This window comes from Neodiprion lecontei, chromosome 6, assembly GCF_021901455.1.
Source record: "Neodiprion lecontei isolate iyNeoLeco1 chromosome 6, iyNeoLeco1.1, whole genome shotgun sequence".
Lineage (NCBI taxonomy): Eukaryota > Metazoa > Arthropoda > Insecta > Hymenoptera > Diprionidae > Neodiprion > Neodiprion lecontei.
In genome coordinates, this window is record NC_060265.1 from 1,318,526 (window position 1) to 1,345,073 (window position 26,548).

The 26,548-nt window shown below is 45.0% G+C and overlaps 1 protein-coding gene across 11 annotated transcripts in view; it reads left to right on the forward strand.

The window, feature by feature from the left end:
- Positions 1-26,548, forward strand: part of LOC107228219 (neurogenic protein mastermind) — a 125,450-nt gene that overhangs the window by 75,621 nt on the left and 23,281 nt on the right. For 3 of the 11 annotated variants that reach the window (XM_046743504.1, XM_046743507.1, XM_046743511.1), the window contains 2 exons: positions 7,581-7,634; positions 14,263-15,852. In XM_046743504.1, the coding sequence (XP_046599460.1) occupies positions 7,581-7,634; positions 14,263-15,852 (1,644 nt within the window). The remainder of the gene's footprint in view (positions 1-7,580; positions 7,635-14,262; positions 15,853-26,548) is intronic. The other 8 variants (XM_046743505.1, XM_046743508.1, XM_046743512.1 and 5 more) reach the window with 3 other exon arrangements.

Genomic DNA, 26,548 nt, shown 5'->3' on the forward strand with positions numbered 1-26,548 from the left:
TTATGCAACGTATATATCAGGGTGGTTCATTATTTAAATTTTTTTTTTTTTTTTCTCAAGGCGCTACTCGAAATATTTGTAATAAATGCTGGAAAAAAAACTGTCGTAAAACGTGGAGGAGGTAGGAAAATATTTAGAGGTCCCTACCAATTATTGTTATATTCTTTTTATTTTTATTTTTATTTTATGCTTACACCTTCCGGACTTATTATTAGTTTATTTTTTTCGTATTGCAGTAAAATTAATCGGTCACCAATCAACAGCAAACCGCGCCCAACAATTTCGCAGTTGGCCTTTCTCGTCTTTTATCCGAAAGATTAATCGTCTCGAAGAAATTTGGATAGCAATTTTTGTTACGGAAAGAAGAGTGTCGCATCACTTTGATGTCCCTATTTCATTTTCAGTACAGATTTTTATAAACAATGATTAATTGGACCACGATATGGAAATAATAAACTGATATGCACAAGTTCGTAAGGTGTACACATAAAAATGAATAATAATCGTTAAAATAATTGGTTACGACCTCTAAATATTTTCTTACTTCCGGCAGGTTTTACGACAATTTCTTTTCCAGTATTTGTGACAAATTTTTCGAGTAGCACCTTAAAAAAGAAACGAGTTAAAAAATAAAACACCCTAGCATTTGCACACAGATAGCTTTCACGATGCAGCCTTTAGCGCAATTGAAATTTCTGTCTGGTCTCTTTCTTCCGTTGCCGTTGCCGCCCGCCTCCTGTCCCGGGTTTATTATCCCGAGGGAAGTAAACCTTTTCTCCTCTATCTCGGCTTCTCGCCTCTCGCCTCTCGCCTTTCTCTCCCTCATCCCACCCTTCGATCCTCCCTTCATCCCTCTTCGTCGCGCCATCGACCAGCACGCTGATGGTAGTAAAGTAAGTAGAAAAGTAACGGACGGTCGATCGCGTCTTACCCTATCTACCTCTTTTCTGATATCCACTCCGCTTCGTCCATGCATTCGTATAACCTGACCCAACCCAACATGGTCCATCCTTGATCCTGCATTCAGCCGAGGACGTTATCGTCGTGACGGAAAATAACAGTTCGCCCTGATTAAACGGATACACGCATATCGATTTCTTTGTAATGCGATCGAAAGCGAGAATCGAAAAAATTAATTCAAATCCGCGCGTCGATTCCCACAGAGCGGCGATAAATGAACGTAAAATGAACGTTCGAAATTAACAGAGGATATTGGGAACTTGAAAGAACGCGTCCCCTGCACCTGCCGCTTTTACGATTGATCCCTCTTACCCTCCCTTCATCCCCCTCGTGCAGGCTCGCCTCGGGGAAGGCAGCGGGATGCGATCCGCGCGCGAATTCAACGAGCCGGACGAAATTTCGCGGTGCGCAAATATCCTGGAAATACGATATTGCGGAGGAATTGCGAGGAAAGGGTGTATTTTACAGATTATATAATCACACCGTATTCGTGAATAATGTTTGTAACGTTTCTTTAGATTACACGGAGAGAATAAAAGAGCAGGAATTCATCAGTTTTTTTTTTTCTTTTTTTCATTTATATGCCAAAATATAATTCGTATAATGCAGAATTTACTCTAGAACCAGTAAAAATCACAGTGTGCAAAGTAAACCCTCCTATTATATTTATAGTGAAAATTTATAATTGACATGGGTATATTTTACTGAAAATTTTGACGCGTCCCTCTTCACCCGCAGTTTTGAGTAAATTCTGCTTATTTTCTTCCCACCGTTTGCGATCCTGGAAGTGAAATTTTATTACACACGCATTATATTCTTAGTAGAGAAAATAAAGTTTTTTCCGTAGGTAAGAGAAATAATAATACATCACTCGATAAGAATCGATGGTATCGATAGAACGATTAACAAACCGCGAAAGACGCGCGGTGATGTAATAATCGTCGTAAAATGTCCGCACGTTTACACGCGGTCTCCGGAAATACCTAATCTGTGCCACTCTACCTTATTTTTTATCCGGGGAAAGTAATAGTCACGAATAAGCTTAGGACCACTATTTTTCTTCTTCATCTTCTTCTTCTTCTCGCGATTATTTTATCCAACCGCGTATCTTCCGCTCGACGATGTTGGCTGATTGGTGTGTAGTAGTATTTTCCCGCCAGCCGGAAACTCCTCCGCAACTCTATACGGACGGTCGCGTTTTCTCCTTCGGTACTCGGGCATAAAAGCGAGGTCGGAATCCCACGTGGCGACGTAAAACCGGGACCTTATACGACGGTGGTTTCGGCGTGAGGAGTCGTAAAAACGTATTATCGGTCCCTCCCTCTCTTCCTCCCTTCTCTTAAGCCTCGAAACGCTGCGACGTTGCGGAGGATCGCCTTCTCCAGATTCTTCCTCCGCAGACGAGGAGAAGAAGGAGGAGAAGAGAGGCAAAGCGACCCTGGCGGTTGCGGAACACCCGGTTAAGGGCTCTGATGTCCGCCTGCCTTTTTCGCAGGATCTCTCCGCAGCGGCGGCGCCTCCGTTTCCCGGGGAGTTGACTGCGGGAGCGGAAAGGGGTGCGAAACCTCTTCTTCCCCGTCGCGTGCAGATCGATAGGAAGGTCACGGAGGTGCGTCGTGCCGCTGGTTAGAGCTTAGTCCCTCCCCCTCTTCCTTCATCCCTACCGCCGCCTCCCTCCTCCTCCTCCTCCTCCTCCTCCTGACTCCCTTCGCTCTCCACCCGGAAGGCTGATCGAGGTTTCGCTTCCAGTTTATCACCGACACCGATACGCTTTACGCCAATGAACGAGGCTCGGCGGCCCGCTGGGCTCGGGTTAACGGCTCTTGTTCGCCACTACTCCAAATACCCTTTAATCTTCTGACCCTGCAGCTCAAAGATATTCTCGACGTTATAGACGTATACATACGTATACATATATATATATATTACATATTTGGCAATTTTATATCACGCATATTCATCATACTTTAATTAGGGAGGTTTGCGAAAATTCCGGAAAGAACATCTTTTATAAACATTTTTGTTCTCTTTCTTTTTAAAAAACACAAGATGGAATCCGTGGCGCTGTAGCTACGATAAATGTACGGAAGATACTGCAATGCCGGTGAAGTTTTTTGCGACATTCAATCGTAACTGCAATATATTTGTATACATTATGTAAGAATTGTTTTTCAAAATTGAGAATATTTTACGCATTTCTTTCCGTAGATTTGTGAATTCATAAGAATTTTCATGCTTCGGATGTAAAACCGCTTATGAAAAAAACAAAGAATGTGTTTTGAAAAATATCACTTCCGGGGGACGATGTTCCGAGGATTCTGGAACACCCCGTTCATAAACCGCAGAAGCATATAGCTGCCGCCGCCGCCGCCGCCGAGGGCGGTGAAGTTGGAGGAATCCACTTGATTTCCACGATTAAGCGAAGAGCCGCGTCGAGGGCCGGTTGTCGAGTTGTTGTCCTGCAGGATGCGGAGGGACACCCACCGGCTTTCCGAGGATCCTTTGCCTCGCCCGTCGCTTTAGTATCGCAGGTTTTTGTTTGGTCCTGCCGGGGCGGGTGTTTTAAAACTTTCTTACCCCGACGTCGTGCCGTCAACAGCCCTTGTCCGGGGTGAAGAGCCGCCGGCTTTTCTTCCCCTTTGCTGATGCCGGGTATCAGGCGACGGGCAAACGATGCTGAGGCAGAAATCGAGTTGGGAGGCTAATTAGAATTGATTATTGAACAAACCCGAGGAACCCTCCGACTATTACGAAACACCTCTTGCCTGCGCGGATGTGTGCGTGCACTTATCGCGTGCTCCCCTGTCACGTATGTATCGATCTTTCGAGCTTTCGAGGAATTCCTGTTGGGTATACCTAATACGTATCAACGAAGGAGGAGGACCCTCTCCTGCAAGCTCGTGCGTGTGTCTATCCATCTATCCGGTAGGTTATCTGCGCGTAACGAGCGAGTGCCTTGTAGGTATGCATCAGCTGCCGCGCGCCGCGGCGTTGCGCTGCACCACCAACGTAACTGTGTCATAAGTGAAATAATGATGAAATTTCAAGTGGGTCGTCGTGTAACTCGCCTTTATGTTTTCTCACGGTATATATGTGTGCGTATGAGCCGCGTGTGTGTAAGAGAGGCTAAGAATATCTGCGAGAAGAACGTTGAATGAGAAAATTAGATATTTACCGTAGCACTGTTCGTTTCTTTGTTCCGTGGTATCGCAATTTTAAAGCGATTCGTCGTGAGGGGTAACTCGATTATAATGAAAATCGATCAAACTTTTTCAAAAACCGGAAATAAAAGATAAATATATGTACGAAAGAAGTTGAGAGACTTTCTGAAATCGTGAAAACTCGACGAGGTTCAAAATAACGACGGAATTTTATACGAAACACTTTTTAACAAATTCCTCGCTAAAATTTCCATTCCCTTCCTCTTTTGAGGTACGTGCAATGTTCTACGCGTCTCGACCACCTCGGGAATAATAATTATCCCAGGGTTTTTGATTGCAGTACAAAGTTATACGCTGCAACACATCAACGCAACTCGATTTATACGTACGCGATCGAAACGGAGTACAGCGGTGGCGGCAACAGATATTCGTTGTTGCGTAATCCGGCACGACTGCTCGTGTAAACATCGAAACAAGGTCTTTCGATAGCGCCGAGTTACACGCCCGGCCACGCGAGAAACTGACGGCCGACTCCGCGAGTCTCTCCTCTCCTCTCCTCTCTCCTTCGTTGTTAGCTCCGTTGTTGCTGAAAATCATGCTGCACGTCTTTCGAACCAAGTCTCACGGATTATGCAATTGGCATTACAAGTACCAATGGCGTCGGATAGACGATCGGTGATCCATCCTCGCGCTGCAGTTGGATTGCGATCGGACAGATGTGTCGAAAAATCGCAGTACGAACGGGATGGGAATACGAAAAAGTGAGAAAAAGTACTAGCGAGAAAATAAACAAGTAAACGAGCTAATCGACCGACTCTATCATCCGTTTTCCCCTTAGCGACAAACCTCAACATCTTATCGAGTTGCAGCGCTGGACCGTATAATGCGACGACGGAAACTTTGAAGGACGCGGTGCAAATCGATATATGTACATACCTTTTATATCTATCGGGCACGAGGCGGTTGCTTTACTTACCTCGATCGGTTCGAATGCTCGGTTTTGTCTGCCCGCGCGGGATGGAAAATGGCAAATTTTTTGTTGAAACAAGGTTATTAAATATATACATATAATTATTCAGTATATTAATAGGTATGCAGCTTGCAGACGTGTAGAAATCGTCATCCCTTCGTTGGAATCGATGATTTTTCACAATCCTCGGCAGAGCGCACTGTACGTACTCGTATATTATTTTCACAATAATCTTTCGTTCGGTGTTTGCCGTGAGAAAGATGATTGTAAAAATCGGTTTAACGAACTCCGAGCGACATTACGAATCGCGGGTGAGTCGAGCTTCGGGAAACGAACAAACGGCGCGGCGATAGGAATTTGCCTGGCCCAGTTTTACTCTCTATCTGTACAACGGACGAAGCTTACACCGAGTTTCCGGTTCGTTCGTTACTCATATATTTGCACGTCACTATCTTGGATTAACATAATTTTCCCTCTTCAACGAGAACAAACTCTTTTCAACCGAGAAAAAAGAATTTCTCTAAGAAACCCGTGTACAAAATTTAACGCGTATTTCCTTCCTCGATTTCCGCCGTTTCTTCTTCGCGTACAACAGTTACACAATTCACGCCGATGCGACGCAAGATACGAATGTAAAAAGCACACGCGTGTACACGCAGCACGGAATCAGGCGCAAACTGCAAATCTTCTCGCTGACAACGAGACAGACGATCAAGCGCTCGATCATTACGCAAATGTTAGTTTCGACAGGTAAAGTCGCACAAGCAACACAACACGCAAGGCGAAGACGTTACTTGTAACATTTATTTACAACGGAATTACCGACGAACAACGAAGAAAACTAATACGAGGATGCGACAAACCGGCGTACATACATATATGTATACACACACGATGGCGTTGGGCTGTGACAGGGATTCGTTGCACTCATCAGAGACCTTCGAAGAGTCGTGAGTTAGGTTCGGTTTCGCCGTGTAGCGGTTCGCCTTAGCAGTTCCCTGCGTCTCGTTTCCTGAGACAATGGAGTCGGCTCGAGTAACCGGGCACCTACTCCTCGTTCCTCGCCCTTCGTCCTTCGCGATCCGTTTTCCCTCGCCCTCGGTTGCAGGTTCAACAATCCGCGTTGCGTCGTTGACTTTGCGCCGTTGCGACAGAGGCGCGAAGGCCCGTCGATGCGATGCCGTTACAGCAGGCTAAACACGGAGCCTGGATATATTACACAGAGAACGATCGACGTGGAATTTTTGGATTTATTTGCGGCCAGGAATAAGAACGCTAACGTCAGGTTCGTGGCGTCCGTTTGAAGACAATGATAATGCGAGATACTCCGGAATTTGACTTCTGTTTAGAATCGAAATACCGATATAGAGTCTCACTCAGTTTGTCACCGACGGTCTTGAATAATTCTGCATGTGAATGCGTGAGAATGCCGGCCTGTATATTTATAACTTGCTGATTATCGTTCTAATTGTCTGCCATCCTTGCTTCTTCCCAACTTATACACGAGGTATAAAAGCTTGAATTTTACCGATTCATCGCAAGTAATGTGTAGAAAATTTTTAAGAACAGGTATAACAGAACCTCGAATCGACACAGTCCTCGACGTATTGACTTTTTAAACCGACTTCCAACTGTTGCGAAAATTGATGATTCAAAGAAATCCCTCAAGATCGCAATGATTCGCAATGAATCGATTAGAACACTGGGGAAGAACTCCATCGCCAGGAATCGTTGGAATTTCGAGGGCATATCATCGGTGATAATTACCGATCTTTTTTTTTTACCTTACGACGCAAGGAAGGAATTTCCGCATATCACGGCATACGCCATGCAACGTACTGTGTATATACGTACATAAGAAGCGGACGAAACAGTAACTGCTTCTTAAGATCGATTTGAAACGCGAATCTGTGAGATGCAGCCGTTCAATTATAATGGTTAATGATGAAACGCTCCGTGGATTCAGCTATACGTCCAACACAACACACACACACACGTGTATATGATGCACGCAATTCACTCGTTGCTAACTAATCATGGTCCGCAGATATATTCACTCGCAACACTCGGTGCTGCAGGTGTCGAATCGTGCGTCAGGCGCGTACGACGATGAATTAATGACAAACTGCATGAAATCGTCTCGTATCAACTCGCCGGTTCATTCGATACCTCGCGAGTTTATTACACCTATACATATTAATATACACGCGCCGATTCAAATTGACCGTAGCTTATATTTTATTCTACCTTCACTCTCGCCTTTGTTTTCCTTCGTCGTCAATCGCATGAGTATAAAAGTCTACTTATTGCGAGAGAAGCACTTATAATGAGGAATGAGGAAAAAAAAAAAACATATCCAAGAGTACAATTTGAAATAATGAATATTTCTCTCGAGCTGCTCGAATCGATTATTATATCTTACCTTGATCTAAGATGCAATTAACAAAAATCAGATTAATTTACAGGTGTGTTTGATTTTCTTGTTTCAGGTACGTACGTGCGCCGATGTGGGTTCCTACTTGACGAACGGCCGTCTGGGTAACGTACGTTAAGATCAATCAGACTATAATTATTAATTAACATTTACAAGCGTCACGGGCTCTAGAAGGCAAAGCAAATCTTTTTCACATTCCCTATTGTTTCGCTTTCCTTATTTCCTAAATATAATATCTACACTGAATTCCGCAAGACGATCTGATCTGTTGTATGTATATCAAAAATCGCGATAAAGTGCACTCTCCCAATAGGGCTGCAACAGTACAAGTCGCAAACTCTCTCATAATAGTTGTTTGCATCGGTTAGACTTCAATTTTATTTTATTTTAATCTGGAAAAATACTTGTGTGTCAATATATATATATATATATATATATACTTACATAATTATTCATGTAACGTTTTACACGAAAGATTGTGCGTTCAGATGTGAATAAGTTTGCTTACGTGGTAATAGATATGACAGAAACGTTGTATTTGCTGCAGTGCGGCTCTATTGAGAGAGCGCATCGTACCTTGTAACGGCGAATCCTCGTTCATGATTGAAAGAGCAGAAAAAAAAAAAAAAACCGATACGAAATTTTTAGAATCGCGTCATCGTCCGATAGTTTTCGCCTCACGTGGCTCCCACGGATCTATGAAGGAAAGATTATACACGACGTGCGAGGAAAAGATTTGCCTCTTTCCATACACACCGACCCCTGTGCGAGGCGCGTATCGCTTGGCAGGAAATCGTATTTCTGAACACTGGTTAAATATATAATCCCGACGTTTCTCTTTAAAACATTATCTCTTCCGATGATTTTTCATCATGCTTCTGAAATAACCACCACCCCATCCCATTATCCAATTGCGAAACATTCTCGGTTGTAAAGTAAACTCTTGCTGCAGCTCGCTCTGGTAGACGTAGATGTATTGTATACGTAGATGCATAAATGGCGGGTTCAGAACCGAGAAAATTGCGCATCCAATTTGAAAGAAAATTTTTTTTCAAGTTGGCGATACGTGGATCGTACAAGTTCGGATTTCTTTGAAATTTTTTAAATTATCTTACGGCAGATCAGGACACCTGCCTAGCTTGTATCGATCGATCGATCGATTTATCGCTCCCTTTCAACAAGAGCCATTTACCATTGACTTGACTCTGCCGGAGATTAATCGAGATTTATAACAAAGCTGTATGAATAATAAATTCGGAAATAACCGCGGTGCCAAAACCGTGGGACAAAGTTTACCTTGACTTTGTTAACCGGCGTTGTTTTCATTGTAGTAACACTTTATACAAACTTCTTTCCTTCCTGCAGTATTTAAACCGATCCACGTGAAAATATCGAGAATGATGAAAAGTGAACAACATTAAAGAAAAAATGTACGCGACACAAAGACACACCTATAAAGTATTGCTAGGAAAAATTGGAACGCTCGAAAATCTCGTATGTCAAAGGTTACATGTATGTATGTTATACGGGCTAACCAAGAAAAAAAAAAAAATTACGGCGAGAGGCGGGAGGAACAATGAGCGTGTTTTAGTCCTTGCGCGTGAGGCGAAAATCGACGACGTATTTAACAAGAGCTGCGAGAGTCAAAAGGTGGGCTCGGTTTGCGCTCGTGGATCAGACGCATACGATTAACCTCGGACTCCTCGCTCGCCGAGGAGGAGATACGCCGGTCGCGTCATCGACGACGACGTCGAGTTGCCCCAACCTTGTTTCGAGCTGTTTGCCCCCCTCCCCCGCCCCCCAAATGAGCTTCTCGAAAAAAGAAAAGAAAAGAAAAAATAAATAAATAAATGAATAAAAAAACTCCCACCATTCGCGGTGATTTTTGGTTGTTGCCGTTTTATTTTTAACTTTTTTTTTTTTTTTTATTTTTCTCAAATTTTTATTTATCGTCACAGACGCGATGCAGCGACCCTGCGATAATTATTCCTTCTTCGCAGCTTGCAACGCCTGTATTATTATATTCCACTCTCGACTTCGCGCATGGATTATCTCCCAACTATGTGTGTACCTACCGCTTCTCGCCTAGAATCTTCTTCCCGCTAGTTGAAAGTTTCTCGGTCGATAGTTGTACGCCAGAGTCTAACAGCGTCGAGGTAATTAATTCTCAGAACAAACAGGGTCTAGAATCCGGGCTTGCGATGGTATAGCTATGATATGTCCCCGTAGCTTCTGACTGATGAAAATTCTTCGTTCTCGTGTCACCCGTTGTTATTTTCCTATCACTGCAAATAACGAATTGTTTAAAATTCTAGTCAAGATCCGTTGTGCGTGTACGCGAGGTTAGGTATATTGTATTATTCAACAAGGATTGTAAGGGTAAATACGTTCGTATAATATCATGTATTTTTATATAATATATAAAAAAAAATTTATAAAAAAATACTCGCGGTAATTTTTGGGGTAAAAATAATTCTTCGTTCTATTCGCCATGATTTTATTTGTTGAAATATATATGTTTGGAAAGAAAATTTTTTCCTTCCCACGATTGTCTAAGCGGTGATATCAGAGCATGCGAATAGGCATGGTCGACGCTTGACCAATTCGAACGATGCGAATTTATTTCGCGGAATTGTATGATATCCCGCGAAGGGGAAAAATTGGTCTCTTCGAAGTGTTTAGTGCACGCTGGCATATACGTGTAACACCGTAGTACAACGTAGGCGTGTGGGTGGGCCTATCCATCGCGTTATCAGGCGCGGCTATCATCGCCTACGTCTTCCAGCAGCCTACTATGTTTCAATTTTATCTCCCGCGGATGGTCCAGCTCGCTTTAGGATTGTTCAGGTCGGGTCGGACCATTTTTCTCCTAAATTTAGGTCGACGCGAAACCTCGCCGAGCCCTCGTTTATCCCGAGAGGAATTATGCCTACTCCTCCTCGACGCGGGTCCCTGCAGATAACGATGATCGTCCTCGAATGAAAAAAAAAGAGGGGGGGGGGGGGGGAGAGCCATCTCGCGTTAAAATCTCCCGCTTATTGCACGTATTAAGAGTGTGCCGAAAAACGGTATTGATTTATTCTCCGACCATGCTGTTGTTGTGGAAAAACCGAGCGACCCCCATGTCGGTCGGTCGGGATAGGAACAGCGGCAAAATGTACAAACTTCTCAGCCACCGCCGCGGGTAGTTATCTGATTTCAAACTAAATTAGCTTTCAGCCGGCCTCCGCCATCGTCTGTAACTCGAACCGCCTTGAGCCGTTGACGTTATACGTATCCTTCGGAGCTTGACTATTAAATCCGAGTCAAGAGTCAGGAGTCAAGAGGCGCCAGGCACCGAAACCGTGAAACGCTTCTACAAACAAGGATCTCTTACGCTCCTGTATAACACAATACCATTGGATAATTCGTTATCCTGTATTTAATACTGCAGTATGTATGTACAAAGCATCTCCAGCGGACAGCGTCAGCATTAAAATGCACTCACAATTTTTTTTTTTTACCATTGCGCTCCTGAAAAATTAACTGCAGATAATATGCGCAGAGAAGTACGATGTACGCTAAAAAGAAGATGCATTACCTGTATCTTCCTTGGGCAGGAAGTTGTGACATGCATACGTAACATCCGGTGGCCCAACTTCCGGTTCACTTTGGGCAGTTTGACCTCGTTGAGGATCCGATCGGCTTATCGCCACCTCGGGAAGAAAAATGTCGTCGAGAGGTACACGTGCACCTAGATGTTTGTCGAACGACAATAAAAAAAAAAAAAAAAAATGCAACATTCCTTGCCGAAATAATCTGTGGATCCTGTTTCTTTTACGCCACGCTCAGCCACTCTCCTCTCTAACGCGGTGGTTTTTTTTACTACACCTTGGCTGCGACCTGGCCGGGAGTGCGGGCAACTCGGAGGCAATATTGACGCGCGGCGCCGTGGAAGCCCGCCGTTATCAGCCGCCCCCGACACCCCTTTATCCACCCCCTCGCTCCTGGCCATCCGCGACCTCCCGACAAACCCGAGGACGAAACTACCCCGCGAAATTGCCTTCCCGCAGTGCCGAGCCGGCCGGCCCCGAGACAGCTTTTCTCTTTCTCTTTCTCTTTCTCTTCCTCTTTCTTTTTCTTTTCCTCGTCGTCTTTACCCGCGTTCTTCTCGTTCACTCCGCCCTGTCACAGGGAAACTCTTCACTCCTGGCTTCTGCCTTGGCCCGAACCAACCCCCTGCAGCGAAACGAAGAAAGAGGGAGAGGGCGGCAGAGACTTTTTCCGCAGGCTCCAATCCCAGTTGTAAATACAGACAGCCGGGATGAGTGAGTCTGACTCTGCGGGTATTCGACATTAGCCCCACTTTCTGGAACGATTTTATTTTACTAACCACTCTACTTTTCTATATGCTGCTTCTGCGGTAGCCCGGGGCTTAATCACCCGGCAGTACGTGAAGTTCAGTGTGCACGATACTATACTTATCTCAATTCTTCGCTTCATCGAACTCTGACTCGTACTTGTTGCTGTTCGAAGTTATTTAGTTCGATTTATTTGAGACAGAGAGAGTAAGTGGGTGAGCGGTTATTTATTGTGCCCTAGGAATTTTATGGGGCATAATAGGATAGAGATACAGAGTTGGTATAAGTACTACATAACGAAATTAAGAGAAAAACTATAAATATAATAACACGTAGCATGACGGATGAAAGAAAAATTAGAGAAGTAACCGAGTAGAGTACTAAAAATGTATAGAAAAAGTGAAACGAAGGAAAAAGTCACGATCAACCTCCGTATGAGAAAAAAAGGCAGAGTGAAAGAGCTTTTTTTGCATGATTTTTGAAATTCTTTTTGCCACTCTTGTGCTTGGTTGGTAAAATATTAGGCATAGTATCGAAAATTACAGTATGTTTGAAATAAAATTTCAAGGTTTTAGAAACTGAAAAAATTACCACGAAACCCGCTGTAACATATATCCGTTGGATTGTTAATGTGGAAAACTCTAAGAAATCGCCAAAGTATAAAGTGTCTAGACTGACGATGAGAAACCGTAACTAAAGAATACAGCAAGCATCGCGTGTCTAGTCTGTTCATGCGGGTATTTACATTACCTGCAGTAATTGATAACGGAAAATGAACGAGCAGCAGAAGAAGTAAAAACCTCTCCCATTGTCGGTTTATAAATTTACAATTGCGTACTCCATGCGATCCACTTTCGCCGCTGACAAGCTTGTGATCCTTGTACCGACAATCATGTACACCACGTTGATCGAGTGAGGTCGGCACGGCAAAAAAAAAAATTATTATCATAATTGGAATAGCATTTGAATGGAAGAGAAAAAAAGAAAATATGGAAAATACGTCGCGACTTACGCCGTTTGGTTAAAACCGTAGCACTGCATATTGAGATTGTGGTTCAAAGTCTCATGACGAATTCTGTCGCATGTAGGCAGCTTCCTTCTCCTCCTCCTTCTCCTCTTCCTTTTTCAGTCGAAAGATATTTCTCGGTGATAAAGAACAGTTACGTTGACTGTTGGCCGCCCGTGTATGTATATATATATATATATATATATATGTTTGTGCCTACCTTATACCTACCAGATTTTTCGTTATCTCCTTCTAGCTCCCTCGTCTACGTTGTTGTTCGAAGTTTAGATCCCAACGGATTGTAATCCGGTTGAAAATCACCTCGAAGCATCGCGAATCTATTAACATAGATTTACCGAGTTTTACTCGATAGTTGAACACACACACACACGCTTTTCAGCCGAGCCATTGTCGCTCGTTCCACGAAAGTGACACCTTGGAACGTTTGAAAACTACCGATTATGCATAAACACTTCCTGCACGAATGGTGGAGAAAGCAAACCTCTTTCAAAACTGTCCGCGTGTGCGAGTTTCAAAATTGTGAACGAAAGAACGCGAGAGGATGTTCGGACGACGATTTAGATTAGTGACGAACCGACATCCACAGCCTTATTACTATTCTCAATATCACGACCCTCGTCTTACGTAATTCGACTTCTTTAAAATTTCGGTCATCGCGCACTTGTTGCGTAAATTTTTCCTACACCGCGACGCCGCAGGGAAGTAGCTACGCGTATTTCGCAAAATCGCAAACTCCTCGCTGGGTCTCCATCGATGCCAAGACTCCCCTCCTCTTTCTATCCCTCTCACTTTTTTTCTTCCTCCGTTTCCCTCTCTCAGGGGGACTTGTCTTAGGGCAAATAAGCCCTTCTTAACCAGGAAAAACAAAGTGACAAAGTATGATTTCAAAAAGTATTTCGCTGTATGTCGATAACGGTCGTGAAAAATTCTTATACGTTTAAAGTCGTGTGGTCGGTATATGAAACTATAAAAAGATAAGAAAAAAAACATTGCCCCTTTTAACAAATATGTATAATAATTGACGCGAAATTTTAAAGTGTGATCAACCGAATGCCGAATTCGTAATTCGAAATAGCCGTCTTGCCACTGTGTAATTGTAAATTGTTCGAACGAAGCTACGGTAAGAGTATTCTCTTATTCTTCACCATTTTGAGAAAAAAAGAACGTTTTTTTTTCACGTCGACATTTGTGCACAAAAATTCAACGTCGTTACAACAATGTTCATTCGCAGGACATATTCGTATGTCCAGTCCCTGAACTACCCCCCGTGTATCCTCGTAACACGACAACTCTTCCGTATTACCGTGTGAAAAAGAAAACCCCCAGGATTATTTCGACAGTATTTAGACAGCGTTGATCGTTTGTTTCAGCAGCAGAAATTCCTGAAACGGACCGCGGAGGAGTTGGAGCCACCGGGTGGGGGCAGCGGGGACGGCGGTTTTGGGGAACCCCCGTCGAAACTGCAATGCACCCAGGCACAGCATCAGCAGCAGGCCCCCGGGAGCGGGGGCGGGGGTGGCGGGGGTGGTGGGAGTGGTCCGCACCACGGTCACGGGGCGAATGCCTCGGGCCCCCAGCAACAACAGCAGCAGCAGCAGCAACAACAGCAACAGCAACAGCAGCAACAGGGTGGAAACGAGGGTCTGACCAAGTTCTCTGTGGAGATAGTTCAGCAACTGGAGTTCACAACTTCGGCGGCAAACTCCCAGCCCCAGCAGATATCCACGAACGTAACCGTGAAGGCGCTGACGAACGCCTCGGTGAAGAGCGATCACGTAAACTCGACCGCCTCGCCGAAATCGGGGCCCGATCCACCCGCGGCTGGGGGACCGCGGGTCCCGACGGGGGGCGGAATCGGTTGCGTCGACCTGGGGAACCTGGTCGAGTGCAAGCAGGAGCCGGACAACGAGTTCGTGGATCTCGAACAGTGCGCGGCGGCATTGGAAAAGGACGCGGCTGCGAACGGCGCCGGATTCCCCGGCTTCTCGGACTTTATCGGCGACGATACCGGCGACGAGATCATAACTTCGGACGCATTCAAGGACCTCATATCGGAGATATCCGACTTTCATCCGGAGTTCATGAAGGACTTTGACTTCGAGGACAAGTGCGTCGACAACCTCGCCAGCAACGCTCTACCCAACAACGTTACCAACAACGGTCAGATAAAGGTAGAGGACGACAAGGATGCCGTTCACCAGCACAACAACAACAACAACAGTAACAACAACAACAACAACAACAACGGCACGACCCTTCCGACGAACTCGAGCCCCGGGGCCTTAGGATCGGCCCAATACTCGCCGGCCCGACTCGCCTACTCCGGTCTCGACTTCAAGTCCGAGATGAGTCCGGCCGCTCAGACCCTGAAGCAGATGGCCGAGCAGCATCAGCACAAGAATCAGCACCTCGGTCTCGGCGGTTTTAATCCCGCGGCAGCCGCGGCGAGGGGACCGGCTGCCAGGTCGCCCTACGCCGAGTTTCCTCAGTTTGCCGGGGCCTCCGATTACCTCGGTAGTCCCGGCAGCAACGGACCACCCGGAAGTCAGGCCCAGACCGCGCAGACGGCGGGGGCCTATCACAAGACGAACAGTTCGGGAAATTTCCAGGGACAATCGACTGCCGATATTTTTACCGCCCAGTCGCAATTCTCGACACTCGGTGACATCAAGCGGGCCCAAAACTCCGGCGGCAAACCGTCGATGATGGGACCCGCCGCCGGGTACAAGCAACAGTATTCGCCCTACGGTAGCCCCGGGTCTATGCCCAATCACGGCAGCCCCGGGTATCCTTTACCCCCTAGAGGATCTCAGGCCGGTGGTGGGCCCAACCAGTCCGGATCTCAAGGACCCTTCACCAGCTCAACTCCTCCAAGGCCTCCTTCGGGACCTGGCACTTCCACGCTACAGATCAACCAGGCACAGCAGCTACACATCAGCAACCCTGGACACCAGATACAGGTCAGTCACGATTTTCATGTTTGGCCGTTTCACCATTTGCCGTTCGAGGTATATTTGCCGAAGGATAAGCGTGCTGCGGAAAAATACCTTTCGCAGTCTCAACGTATAGTGAACATCATACACGCGATACCCCTTGTGGGGAAAATGGAAAGGGAAAATTTTTGCTCAAGTCCGAGCGACGGGCATTTTTTTTGGGTTTAATTCGGTAGTTTGCGCGAAGTCGATAAAATCATGGGATTTTTTTCATTCCCATTGTAACTTCTTACAAATTGTCGTCAGACGTTCGAATTTGCGTTCGGATTCGAAGAAACGAGGAACCGAGGACCCGCGGCCCGAAGAAGCGGATAATTTTTATCGCGTCCAAATATGCAAGCTATGTTACGTGACGATAAAAAAAAACAAAGAAACAAGCAAAGAATTCTTTTCATTAGGTACGCAGCTCTACCGCCGAGCGTTGTTATCACAATTCGCGATACGTGCATGCCTTGTACCGTAATACCAATGAAAACACCACGCGTGTACCTCGAGAGGTTCAATGCGATAATAATACTTATTGCTAGACGCGCGGCTACAGCTGCGTAAAATGCAAGGATAAATCACACGCGAAGGGATGAGAAGTAATGGTAGTCGGAAGCTTTGCGTTCTATGGTCAGCGACGCGTATCATATTCGCGTTTGCGAAGAATTTGCCGAAGTGCGTCATCGTTCGCCAATCGCCCGTATCTCTACGTCATTCGTCTATGTGCCGAACCGCCGATGTAAAATTGCCTTAACCGAGTCAGGTTCGGATAACAAGCGCAAGTCCAATCTATCACTCTCCGGTAAAATACCTTACGAAAAGGTGGATGCGTCAACGCACGTGGTTCTTGGAAAATATATACCCATGACGATATTTTCCTCAACGCTGCGACGAACTTCGATCCAGACTAACGATCCAACGAAGGATGCATTCGCGCATCCTTGCGAATGATTCGGAAGAGGCGCGTCCTGTATCAGTTTTAATTAATTGCCGGCTCGGATGAGCCAGGACATCTGCATTAATACAGACGCGTCGATGAATCGAGTATACGTTTCAACTGTGATACAAACCGGCGATCATATCTGTTGCGTCGCGACACGCGCGGTGGCGTATCTATTTTTGTACCCGATGTCTGGGGGGCGACGGGACGGAGACGTTCGGGGCGTCGCGACGCGCAACAAGTAGTTTACCCCTCTCTTTTCCTCGCTCTGCCATCCCCCCTCCCCCTCCTCTCACTCACTTTATGAATTTTCTCGTTACACAGCACACGCACCACTCTCCTCAGTTTCGACGTTCCTTCTTCGTCGTCGCAAATTTATTTCATCGTGGTACTTTATATGTATAATAATGCATGTAAAAACGACCAGCCCTGCAGCTTTGAGCTTTTACGTAACGGGTTCTAAGCCCGAACTCTAAACGTGGACCCCCCCGATCGAGGTCTTGCTTTTTTTTTCTTATCTTTCGATTCTTCTCCTCCATCCCTCTCTCTCTCTCTGTCTTTTTCTCTTTCGTCGTGCTTCTCCGTCCTCTGATTTGACATTTTTTATTTTGTTTATTTATTTTTTTTTTTTTTTTTTTTACTTTCCTCAACTTCAACGCGCATCTCGTTCGGTTATCTGCGTTCGAGATGCTTCCCGTAGTCCTAACCGAGCCGCTAGACTCACGTCTGACTGTCATAAATCACGGGATGCATTTCCATTCGACTATATGCACCGTGACTGTCACGCTATCTCCTCTCCCTCTATGAGCCACTGTGACATGTCCCGCCGCTCGCACGATGCTCCGTTAATTTCTGGACAATACAATCTTGATACCAGATCCAGAAACGAATCGATGACGATCTTGATTCTACGCGACCACCGCGCGTGATGCAGGCAAGCATACGACGCGTATACCTTTATACTTGGCATCATTTTCGAGAAGATCAATCACGCTGAAATCTACCCTCGACGAAGAGCGCGGTGATTCTCTTCTCCGCCGACGATCTTTGACCTTCGCAATTGTTCTGCATGTAATTTTGAGGAGCTTGAGAATTTGTACGCGAGTAAAAGGTTGCGCGGTCGGGAAGCAGCAAGCCTCGTTGATAACGCGAAATACACGTTGAATAGCGAATCGGTAGTTTTCGACGATTTTATCCGAGCGGAAGTCGTGGAAATAACGGGCAGGGGAATCCGCGACGGACGGCATGATCGCAAAGTGGAACGGTAAGGTTGTAACGACAAGGCGTTGTCCGGGTCGAGTTGGGTGTCAGGCAGTCAGGCCTCGTAAAATCATATCGCCTCGGATGCGAATGCCCTGATTACCAGGCGAACGACTCGTGCCTCGTTGACGAGGTTATGCAAATCCGCTTCCCCGCTTTATAACGCTGCCGTTGCTGCCGCTGCTGCCTCGTCATCCACCGGATGCCCTCCACTACGAAACGGGCCCCGTCTGCATATGTATAGTATCAGAAGGTTCAAAGGGCCAACCAGCCACCAACCCACAGGTCGGCCATACGCGTGCAGCCTGTGCCCCGATCCTCGTTACAATTTACCTTCCTCTGTACGGTCAGAAGCGACGCGAGGCCGGCGCTCGCTTCCGCCCCGTGTCTCGCCTGTTTTATAAGCTAATCGTATGTCCGGTCTCGATCTCGTACTCTGTTGGTGTTTTTTTTATTATTTTTATTTTTTTATTTTTTTATTCATTTTTTTTTTGCTCTCGACTCCTCGACCCGTGATAGTCGGTGTCAAGATCCTGTAGATCGTTCGATCTCGATCGAGGTGTATCGGTCGGCTGCACGATGTTCGGGTATCGTGAAGGTTGTGCATGTACGAAACCACTTTATAGAAAACTTCGGATTCGATGTTCTTAAGCTATTGTGGATAACTCTTTGAACGCGGAGAGAAATTGGTCCGTATTTTGTACGCGACCTCTTTGCGTCTGTTCTTGCGATCAGTTTTCAAGACAGACGTGACAACTTGTAGCTCTGAGTTTGTATCGTCGGTTATCCGGACATGAAACAGAACAAACTCGCGTCACGGTGTGAAAGTAACGATCGAGTCATTAATTCGTATATTATGCGGAGAAGCGGACGTATGTACGTTATACGGTCGAAACCTCGCGTGTCGATTTTGGGAATAACAGAGGAAAAATACAGGCGACCTGTGAAACGATGCTCCAGGGATGCGCCGCTGCACGCGTGCGCGTTTGTACGTATACCTTTAATGTAATACGCCGAGCGGGAACGCGGAGATCACGATTAGTGTCGTCGTCGTCGGGTCTTATCTTGGAAGAGGATCAATTTCGCCCGGTCACCGAATGGGAAAAGGCTGCGGTGCGGCACGCACGTGAGTTTCGAGTCGAGACCCACTAAGCGGCCATGCGTATTGGATAGGAATGGCTTGTGGATGCGCGCATGCTGCAGCAACCATAGAATCTATATAAACCCGTGGTCACCTATAACCTATGCAAAGTAACCTAATTGACTAAATATTCAAATGTCTATCCGCATGCCGGCGTTCGAGGGCATGAAAAGAAGACCGAAGCATAGAATATAATAATAACAATAGTAGTGGCGGTAGTTGTAGTAGTAATGATAATAATAATAGTAATAATAATAATTAAATTGGACGGTAAGGAGGAAAAATAGAAGAACTAATGTACGAAAACAACGAAAAGGAAAGAGATAAATGTTCAAGCATGGGTAAGTAAATTTGAATAATTCTTATCAGTCGCATCGGAGTCCATTGGACTCGGCAATTGAGGTAAATAAATCAACCGAAGATGTCCAACTAAGGTTCGGAAGAAAACAAACAAAGATAAAAAAAATTGACAGAAAAGAAAAAGGGAGAATCATGGCCCTGAGATCTGATCGAAAAACTATCCCCATGCCCGTCTCGAATACGATTTAGTTTTCTAATTCTCGGTTAGTAATTTCTCTGCCTAAAGAGAAAAAAAACGAACTATATAGGCGTGGAAAAAAAAGCGAAGTCGTTTGAAAGATAGCCGTGAACGAAAACGGCGTCAAGATTGCTCATTCATATATGTATATATGTGTGTATGTACCTAACAAGACGACAATGTCACGAAATAGTTTCAAAAAACTCTTAATCGACGCTATACATATGAGGCATTCCATGCCAATTGTACCGACGTTGGTCCCACACCATTTTTCATTCTTGATCTGAAAAAATTCGCGAAAATCCGGCGTTACATACGAAAATGTTTTAGCAACCGACCACAGTAAAATGATTCGTCCTTATTTTTTTTTTCTTTCAATTCCTTTTCTCTAAAAACCTCCAGAAAGAGTAGAAGCAGTCGTCGCTGATCCACTTTGGATCCAAGCTTAAAAATTTTGACGCATAACGAGAAATTCTCAAGAATTTTTTCAAGTTTCGAGATTACGGCGTAAGACATGTCGGCTTTCCTGAAACTCACAAGTAACACAAGATTACTCGAAAAATCAGACAAATTTCAGAGTACTATTTTGGAAGTGGGACAATCGCCTAAAATTTGTTGAATACAATCAAAAATGGTGAGGCTCCAACGTTGGTACAGTTAGCTCGGAATGCCCCGTATGCAGTCTATGAAGAAGATGAGTATCTGACGACTTATCTGACAGCACTTTTAAAAATGATTCATTAGTGAAATCACATTTTGCCAACGGGTGACGTAAATTCCCCCGAGTCTTGTCGTTGTTTGTTTATCGAAACTACACATTGCACGTTAGGTACGTACGGTTTTGCTATTGTCATAGAGTATCTCTATACATACATACATACATAGGCATGTACAGGCGTCTATTTCCTTTTTAGATGCGTATGTCATACGAGATGACGTCACATATCGATAACATCCGGTGTCTACATTTCTCGATAGGCAAAGTTAGTTTACCGAGATTGTAATTGTTAGTAAGTTGGCATAATGCTTGCAAGGTGTGAGAAGGAGGAAGCAATAAAACTTTAAACTCTTATTAAAGTTTTATTTTTTAAACTCTTGTTTCTCGCCTGGTCGGGTTGCTGTTTTTTTTTTAATTTTTTTTATTTCGTTTATATTTCTTTCAAAATCTGTTCCCGTCTTTTTCCTCCTCTAATTTTGCCGCTCGATTTAATGTATTCCTAAGTTCTTAAATTACACAGTGTAATAATATGTATATGTACTCGCACGATAAACGCGACACGTATCTTCTCCCTCTCTCACTCTGCCCATTATACCCGACGTTATTTTATTTTGCGTAACATGTGCCTGCGTTTATATCTACCGTTTAATACGTGAGCAGTTAACAAACGACTGATAAATACATGTGTTCTCTCTCTCTCTCTCCCTTGTCGCTCCGAAGTCAGGACCGCAGCAGAGTCTTCGGACACAATAATTATTTTCGAACAACAACCGTAGGTCATCAATTAATTTATTAATCTACTTATTATACGTGCTACATATTTCTACATATTTAAAATACGACGTGCTATACAAGTTGCGCACATCTTGGTAAAATAACTTGCCTCAAAGTTATCATCGGGCTTTCTTGTTACACTCTCTGACCGCGCTGCAGCAGCGATGCAGTTTATGTTGCAGTTATCGCGCAGGGCAAGCGTGCCGAGTGTTTTTGCAACGATCTTTTATACACACGCGCGACAAGTCGGACACCCAACCATACGCACTCGCATACGTACCTACAGGTATATACTCGTAGGGTGTGCGAAGGGTGGGCTGCGAAATACGTGCGTGTAAATCCGCAAACGAATCGTAGTGCCGTGGTATGCGTATACGTATTATGAAGCACATTCCTGATGTAGCACTGCGGAGTTGCGCCTCCCGAATGTTACAAGTATACGTATCGAACGAGCGCGTAACACACATGCTCGTGAAATCAATATCCATGACACTGTTTTGTACATGTATAACCCACCTTGCAATGCCGCGCGGCTTGTCCGCCTTCTGCCGCTGCCGCCGTAGCAATGAACATTCGTACAGTCGCTATAAAAAGTATATTTCATTATAGTTGCGGAATGATTTTTATTCCATCGTGTGGAAATTCCGTCGAGCAATTCGTGCGGCGACTTGCGCGTGATTTTTATATTCAATAATAATTGGTCTATCCTCACGTCACCTTGTCAGCGAAATTTAACACTTTGAGGGGGAAATTTTTATACTGAAGAAATTTTGAAAATCATGGGAGATAATATGGGTTTTCGGAATCGCTGGCTAAGTTTGCGATTTTTTGAGTAATGTACAAAAAACAAAATTCATTTGTCGGAATTTGCAAAATTTTTTTTGGAGAAAACCAGCTTACGGAAAAATCTGAAAAAATATACACTATAAATTTCAGCACCTCAGCTGTCTACGTTACAAAAAAAAAAACAGATTTTCAAACATTTCTTTAAATTTAAAACAAGGAGTATTTTCACGCGAATTGTTGTTAAAAAACGTACGAATAATTAAATTATTCCAATTTTGCATTAAATTTTAATGCCTCAGGCACCCCAGAGTCTAAAACGTCTTGACGGTCATATAAAAAGTGCAAAAATATAATAGGACATGAAAAAAAAAAAAAAACAGAGATTAACCCTCGACGAATCAATCACCACCAAAGGGTTGGAAATATTGCGAATTCTTTTAGTCCCCGTAAGGTTATTTGTCGCCAATCTGTCGTTAGCCTTAACTACAGCCGTACGATCGAGCTCAGGCCCAGACTAGACTCGGTATCGTACAACTTCAGGTTGATTGACGCCTCGGGACACGAGTCGAATACCTGGTTCTCGATTTGTCGATCAGTAATCGTTGGCTGCTAATATTAGCGCGACCGTGACACAAAGTGCACGACCATATTTTCGAACGGGAGCGCCGCGCGTGCCTTGTTCATTAACGACGACGGTGGACGAGCGCTTCGATGCGACAGGTATTTGTACTTTTCATTTCAGATTTTCAATTTCCAAAGCTCAAGCCGCCGCTGATGCTTCTGCTGCTGTTGTAAAAGCGGATAAGATTTTTACACGTATATATTTAGTCGCGTATTATACAGCGTACGCGCCTTCGTCGTCGTCGACTCGCGATACCATCTAGGAAAAAGTGCCTCCTCAATTGCGAGGCGAGCCACTTTTTTAAATTTAGAACGTGATCGAACGTCAAGGGCTCCGAGAACGCCGGCCCGGTTTTATAAGAAGGATTTTTTGACTAACCGAATTTCGCCCAACTTGGGATAACACGCTCTCTCTGCACCTTTGGTTTTTCCCTCTGTTCGTCCCTCTTTCTTTCGGATTCTCGACTTTACTCCGCAAATTGCGCACTCCGGTGCTAATCACTTATACCAGGTGATGTACGTCGTGGAGAAGTGCTTCGTCTTTTCGCGTATCTTCCTCTCTTCTTTCCTACCTGCAACAGAGCAAGGTTGTAATTTACTGCAGAGTAACTCGCTCTTCGATATTCCAAATCGCCAAGGACCTTTGAATAATTTTCAACATCCGATTCTTCGTCTCTTGAATATAATTCTTTCTTTGTAAAGAAAGATTTTACGCATAACAGGTGATTTAATTACACGCATATTATTAATACTAAATTCGAGTACAATATTTGAATATCGCAAAGATCGCAAGCTGCGGCAAGCTTTCGACAAACGGTAATCTTTTCACACTTTCTCCGTTCTGCATTCGGGGCTTGCCGGCAAGGGGGTTCGAAATCTCTTCCAACTGCGAGGTCTCGTTGTTTCAGGTACCGCGAGTATAATTCGCGCAACTCCGGGCAAATGATCGAGACCTCTTTCAAGGAACTATCCCGCCGTTGCTCTGCCTTCTGGAACTCATAACTATATAATCCAGGCCAGATAAACACCGCTCAAAAATAGTCCCGCCTTACGGCGCTCGCCGCGCGGTCCTCGCATCGTGAACACGGGTGCCAAACTCTTTGAGGCACGAAATAGACGGAGTAGCTAAACTCCCGAGGAATCGTTCTTGTTCCTCGTCTTCGTTTTACCCGAATTTCCGCCACCGTATCGCAAACCGTACGGTTGAGTTTCGACCAGCTATTAAACAGGGTTTGAGATGTGGTCGGAATTCAAGAAGACGACGCCAAGTCCGTACCGCACGAGATGATCCAAACAAGTGCCTCGCTACCTTACGACGGTTGGCAAAGCCGGGTCCCGATAAACAACTCGTTAAAGTTGAAAATAGTTTGTCCGTTGGCGAGGTTAAAGGCTCGAGAGTATTAATTCTCTTATCAACTATTTTATCCCCTCCGGGTCTCGTCGTCGGTCACGCGACGATGATCAAAATAAGATGGAACGCGTGCCTAGGGTGAGAAAAAATTTGTTGGAAATTCTCATCGAGAGAAAGCTTGGATCTCGATCGGGCTTCTTTGTCTCTCGTCTCAGAGAGGCAGGATGTGCTCATTTACGCCCGGAGTTTTTTAGAGGGAGATGACGGGCCGCCGGAGAGGAACGAAGAAAGAGGAAACCGTAGCTGCCTCGTCGCCGAGAGTCCAGCATCCGAAGCCTCAACGTTGCTCTTCGGCATGGTGAACAAATATGAATGAACCAATGACTGGGTGAACAAAAGTGGTTGGGATGCACGGATCACAGAGTTCTCCGGCCGATCGGTCCGAGGTGTGCGTATGTCCCTTGTTGCGTACGGACGTATATGGGCATATACACCCAGAGATGCTCGTTCGCTGCGTAATATGGCCTACGTGCCTTCGATGGTGCCGCTGCTGCTGCCGCCTCTGGAGAGGAGAGAGAGAAAGAGAGCGGCCGGTGTCGGTGTGCCTCTGAAAGCGGTGTGTGCGTGGGCGTTGAAACGGCGTCGCGTCTATGGCGTGGTTCGTCGTTTCTCCCGACTACGACGATAACTAGGTGTTGCCGGCGTAGCGCGATGCTCCCGATGATAGCGGCCGCCTTACGCCTGGTCTTATAACCCGTCACCGGTCGGCGAACGTGGCACGATAATGAAATTGCCCACCGTGTCTCGCCCTCTTGCGAAAACAAATCTCCCCGCATCGCGCGGCGGGAGGGAAGTGACATAAAATTCCGTTGAATTCTTCGGGACGTATGCGCGATTATACTCTTATAGGTGGGATGTCGTTGCGTTCTCTCAACGGTGCGGATCATTGCTTGCGTGTATATTGCTTTAAAGCTGTTCAACTCGGAGTTTCGGCCAAGTCGTAGGGTCAAGTGACCGAAACACTGACTGATTCAACCTGACCTAAACGAATCAAATACCCTGCCCACGGGTGTTCGGCTCGTTTGCGATTGCAAACGATCTAGAGACAAATTCGATCGAACTTCTAACGCGAGATGTTATTGGGCCAAGCCGTTCGATTAGGTCGGCGGTGTTGTCGCTTTACCGATGCTTCTTCTTGCGTTTTATTTTAGAGATACGTAACGACGAGCTATGGGGAGGAAGATCTGCCTGCAGGTTGAACGGTGCCAAGTTAATCCGAGGATATTTTCAAGTGGGATATACGGAGAGATCGGCGTTTTGTTTTCGCGAGCAAAACGCTGCAGCGCCGTTTTCCGCTACGGAAAGATCAACTCGCCGAGTTAAGGAACGGATTAAATCCTTACAAAGTTCTCACTCCTTCTCTCGGCAGACTAGAGCTAGCTATGGTTTCGTCTGGAGAAACTTTGAAACGACGTTACTCGATGATACTTCGATACTATGATTCGAAAATTGAAAAGAGAACGACTAGTTAAAAAAAACCATAATTGTACTTTTCTTTTTCCATCTTGCCCTACGGCCGGTTGAAAGTATTTTTTTCTCTTTCGTCTCGGTTCGTTTTTTCCAACTCGCGTGCAATATCCCGACCATTTTAGCTGCATTATACTTGAAAAGTTTGTCACGGTTGAACATGGTGGCTTTTACACCGTGATATATGCGATATTACGTGTCACACACGAATAAAGAAACGTTGCCAATTTTTTACTCCCACCATCCGCGCCGTTTCTCTTCGTTTTGCGGGACCAACCGTCTCTGCTTCTACTCAAAGCGGTGAAAAATAATATTTGCAGCACCGACAAGGTAGCGGGGAACGATTCGAAGTAAGCCTCGTGGTTATGAAATCATCGTCGGATGATCGAGATGTTCCTCGTTATTATTCCGCGAATAAAAAATCCTCTTATATCTTGTTTCACTGGAATCGGAGAGGGAAAGTGATTATTTTATCTCTGATTGTTCCTGCTAAATTTACATCTACAAACGGCGCGTTTCGACGAAAACAACGCTCCGAAAATCAAACATAACAAATCAATATTCTTCGTTAATGCTTGATGATCCTGCAGACGATAACGGTTTAACGATGAATTCACTTCGATATTCAAAACGTTTTTATTCCGCCTCACCTTCCCTGCCTTTCGCCAAAGGCATGAACTGTTTTCAAATTACTGTAAAAAAACAAAAAAAAAAAAAAAAAAGCGCGCGTGATGAGAATAACAAGAAAATGTGGCATACCTGGCTGTTTTCATATCATGTACTCATTCTGGTTCTATTTTTTTCATTTCATAGTTCTGAGCAATTTTTCGACTGTTAGGTTCTCACAAAAGTATCACATTATTTGCAAAACCCTTTCCCGAGCGTACTTATTATTAACGCATTAAACCATATAATAAGCGTTTCTTCCCGTTTGGGAAGACAACACATCGCTTTCCTAAGTGTCAGACGAAGAGTCAGTGGAATTTATTACACCCACGGTAACGTGTAAAACAACCCTTTCA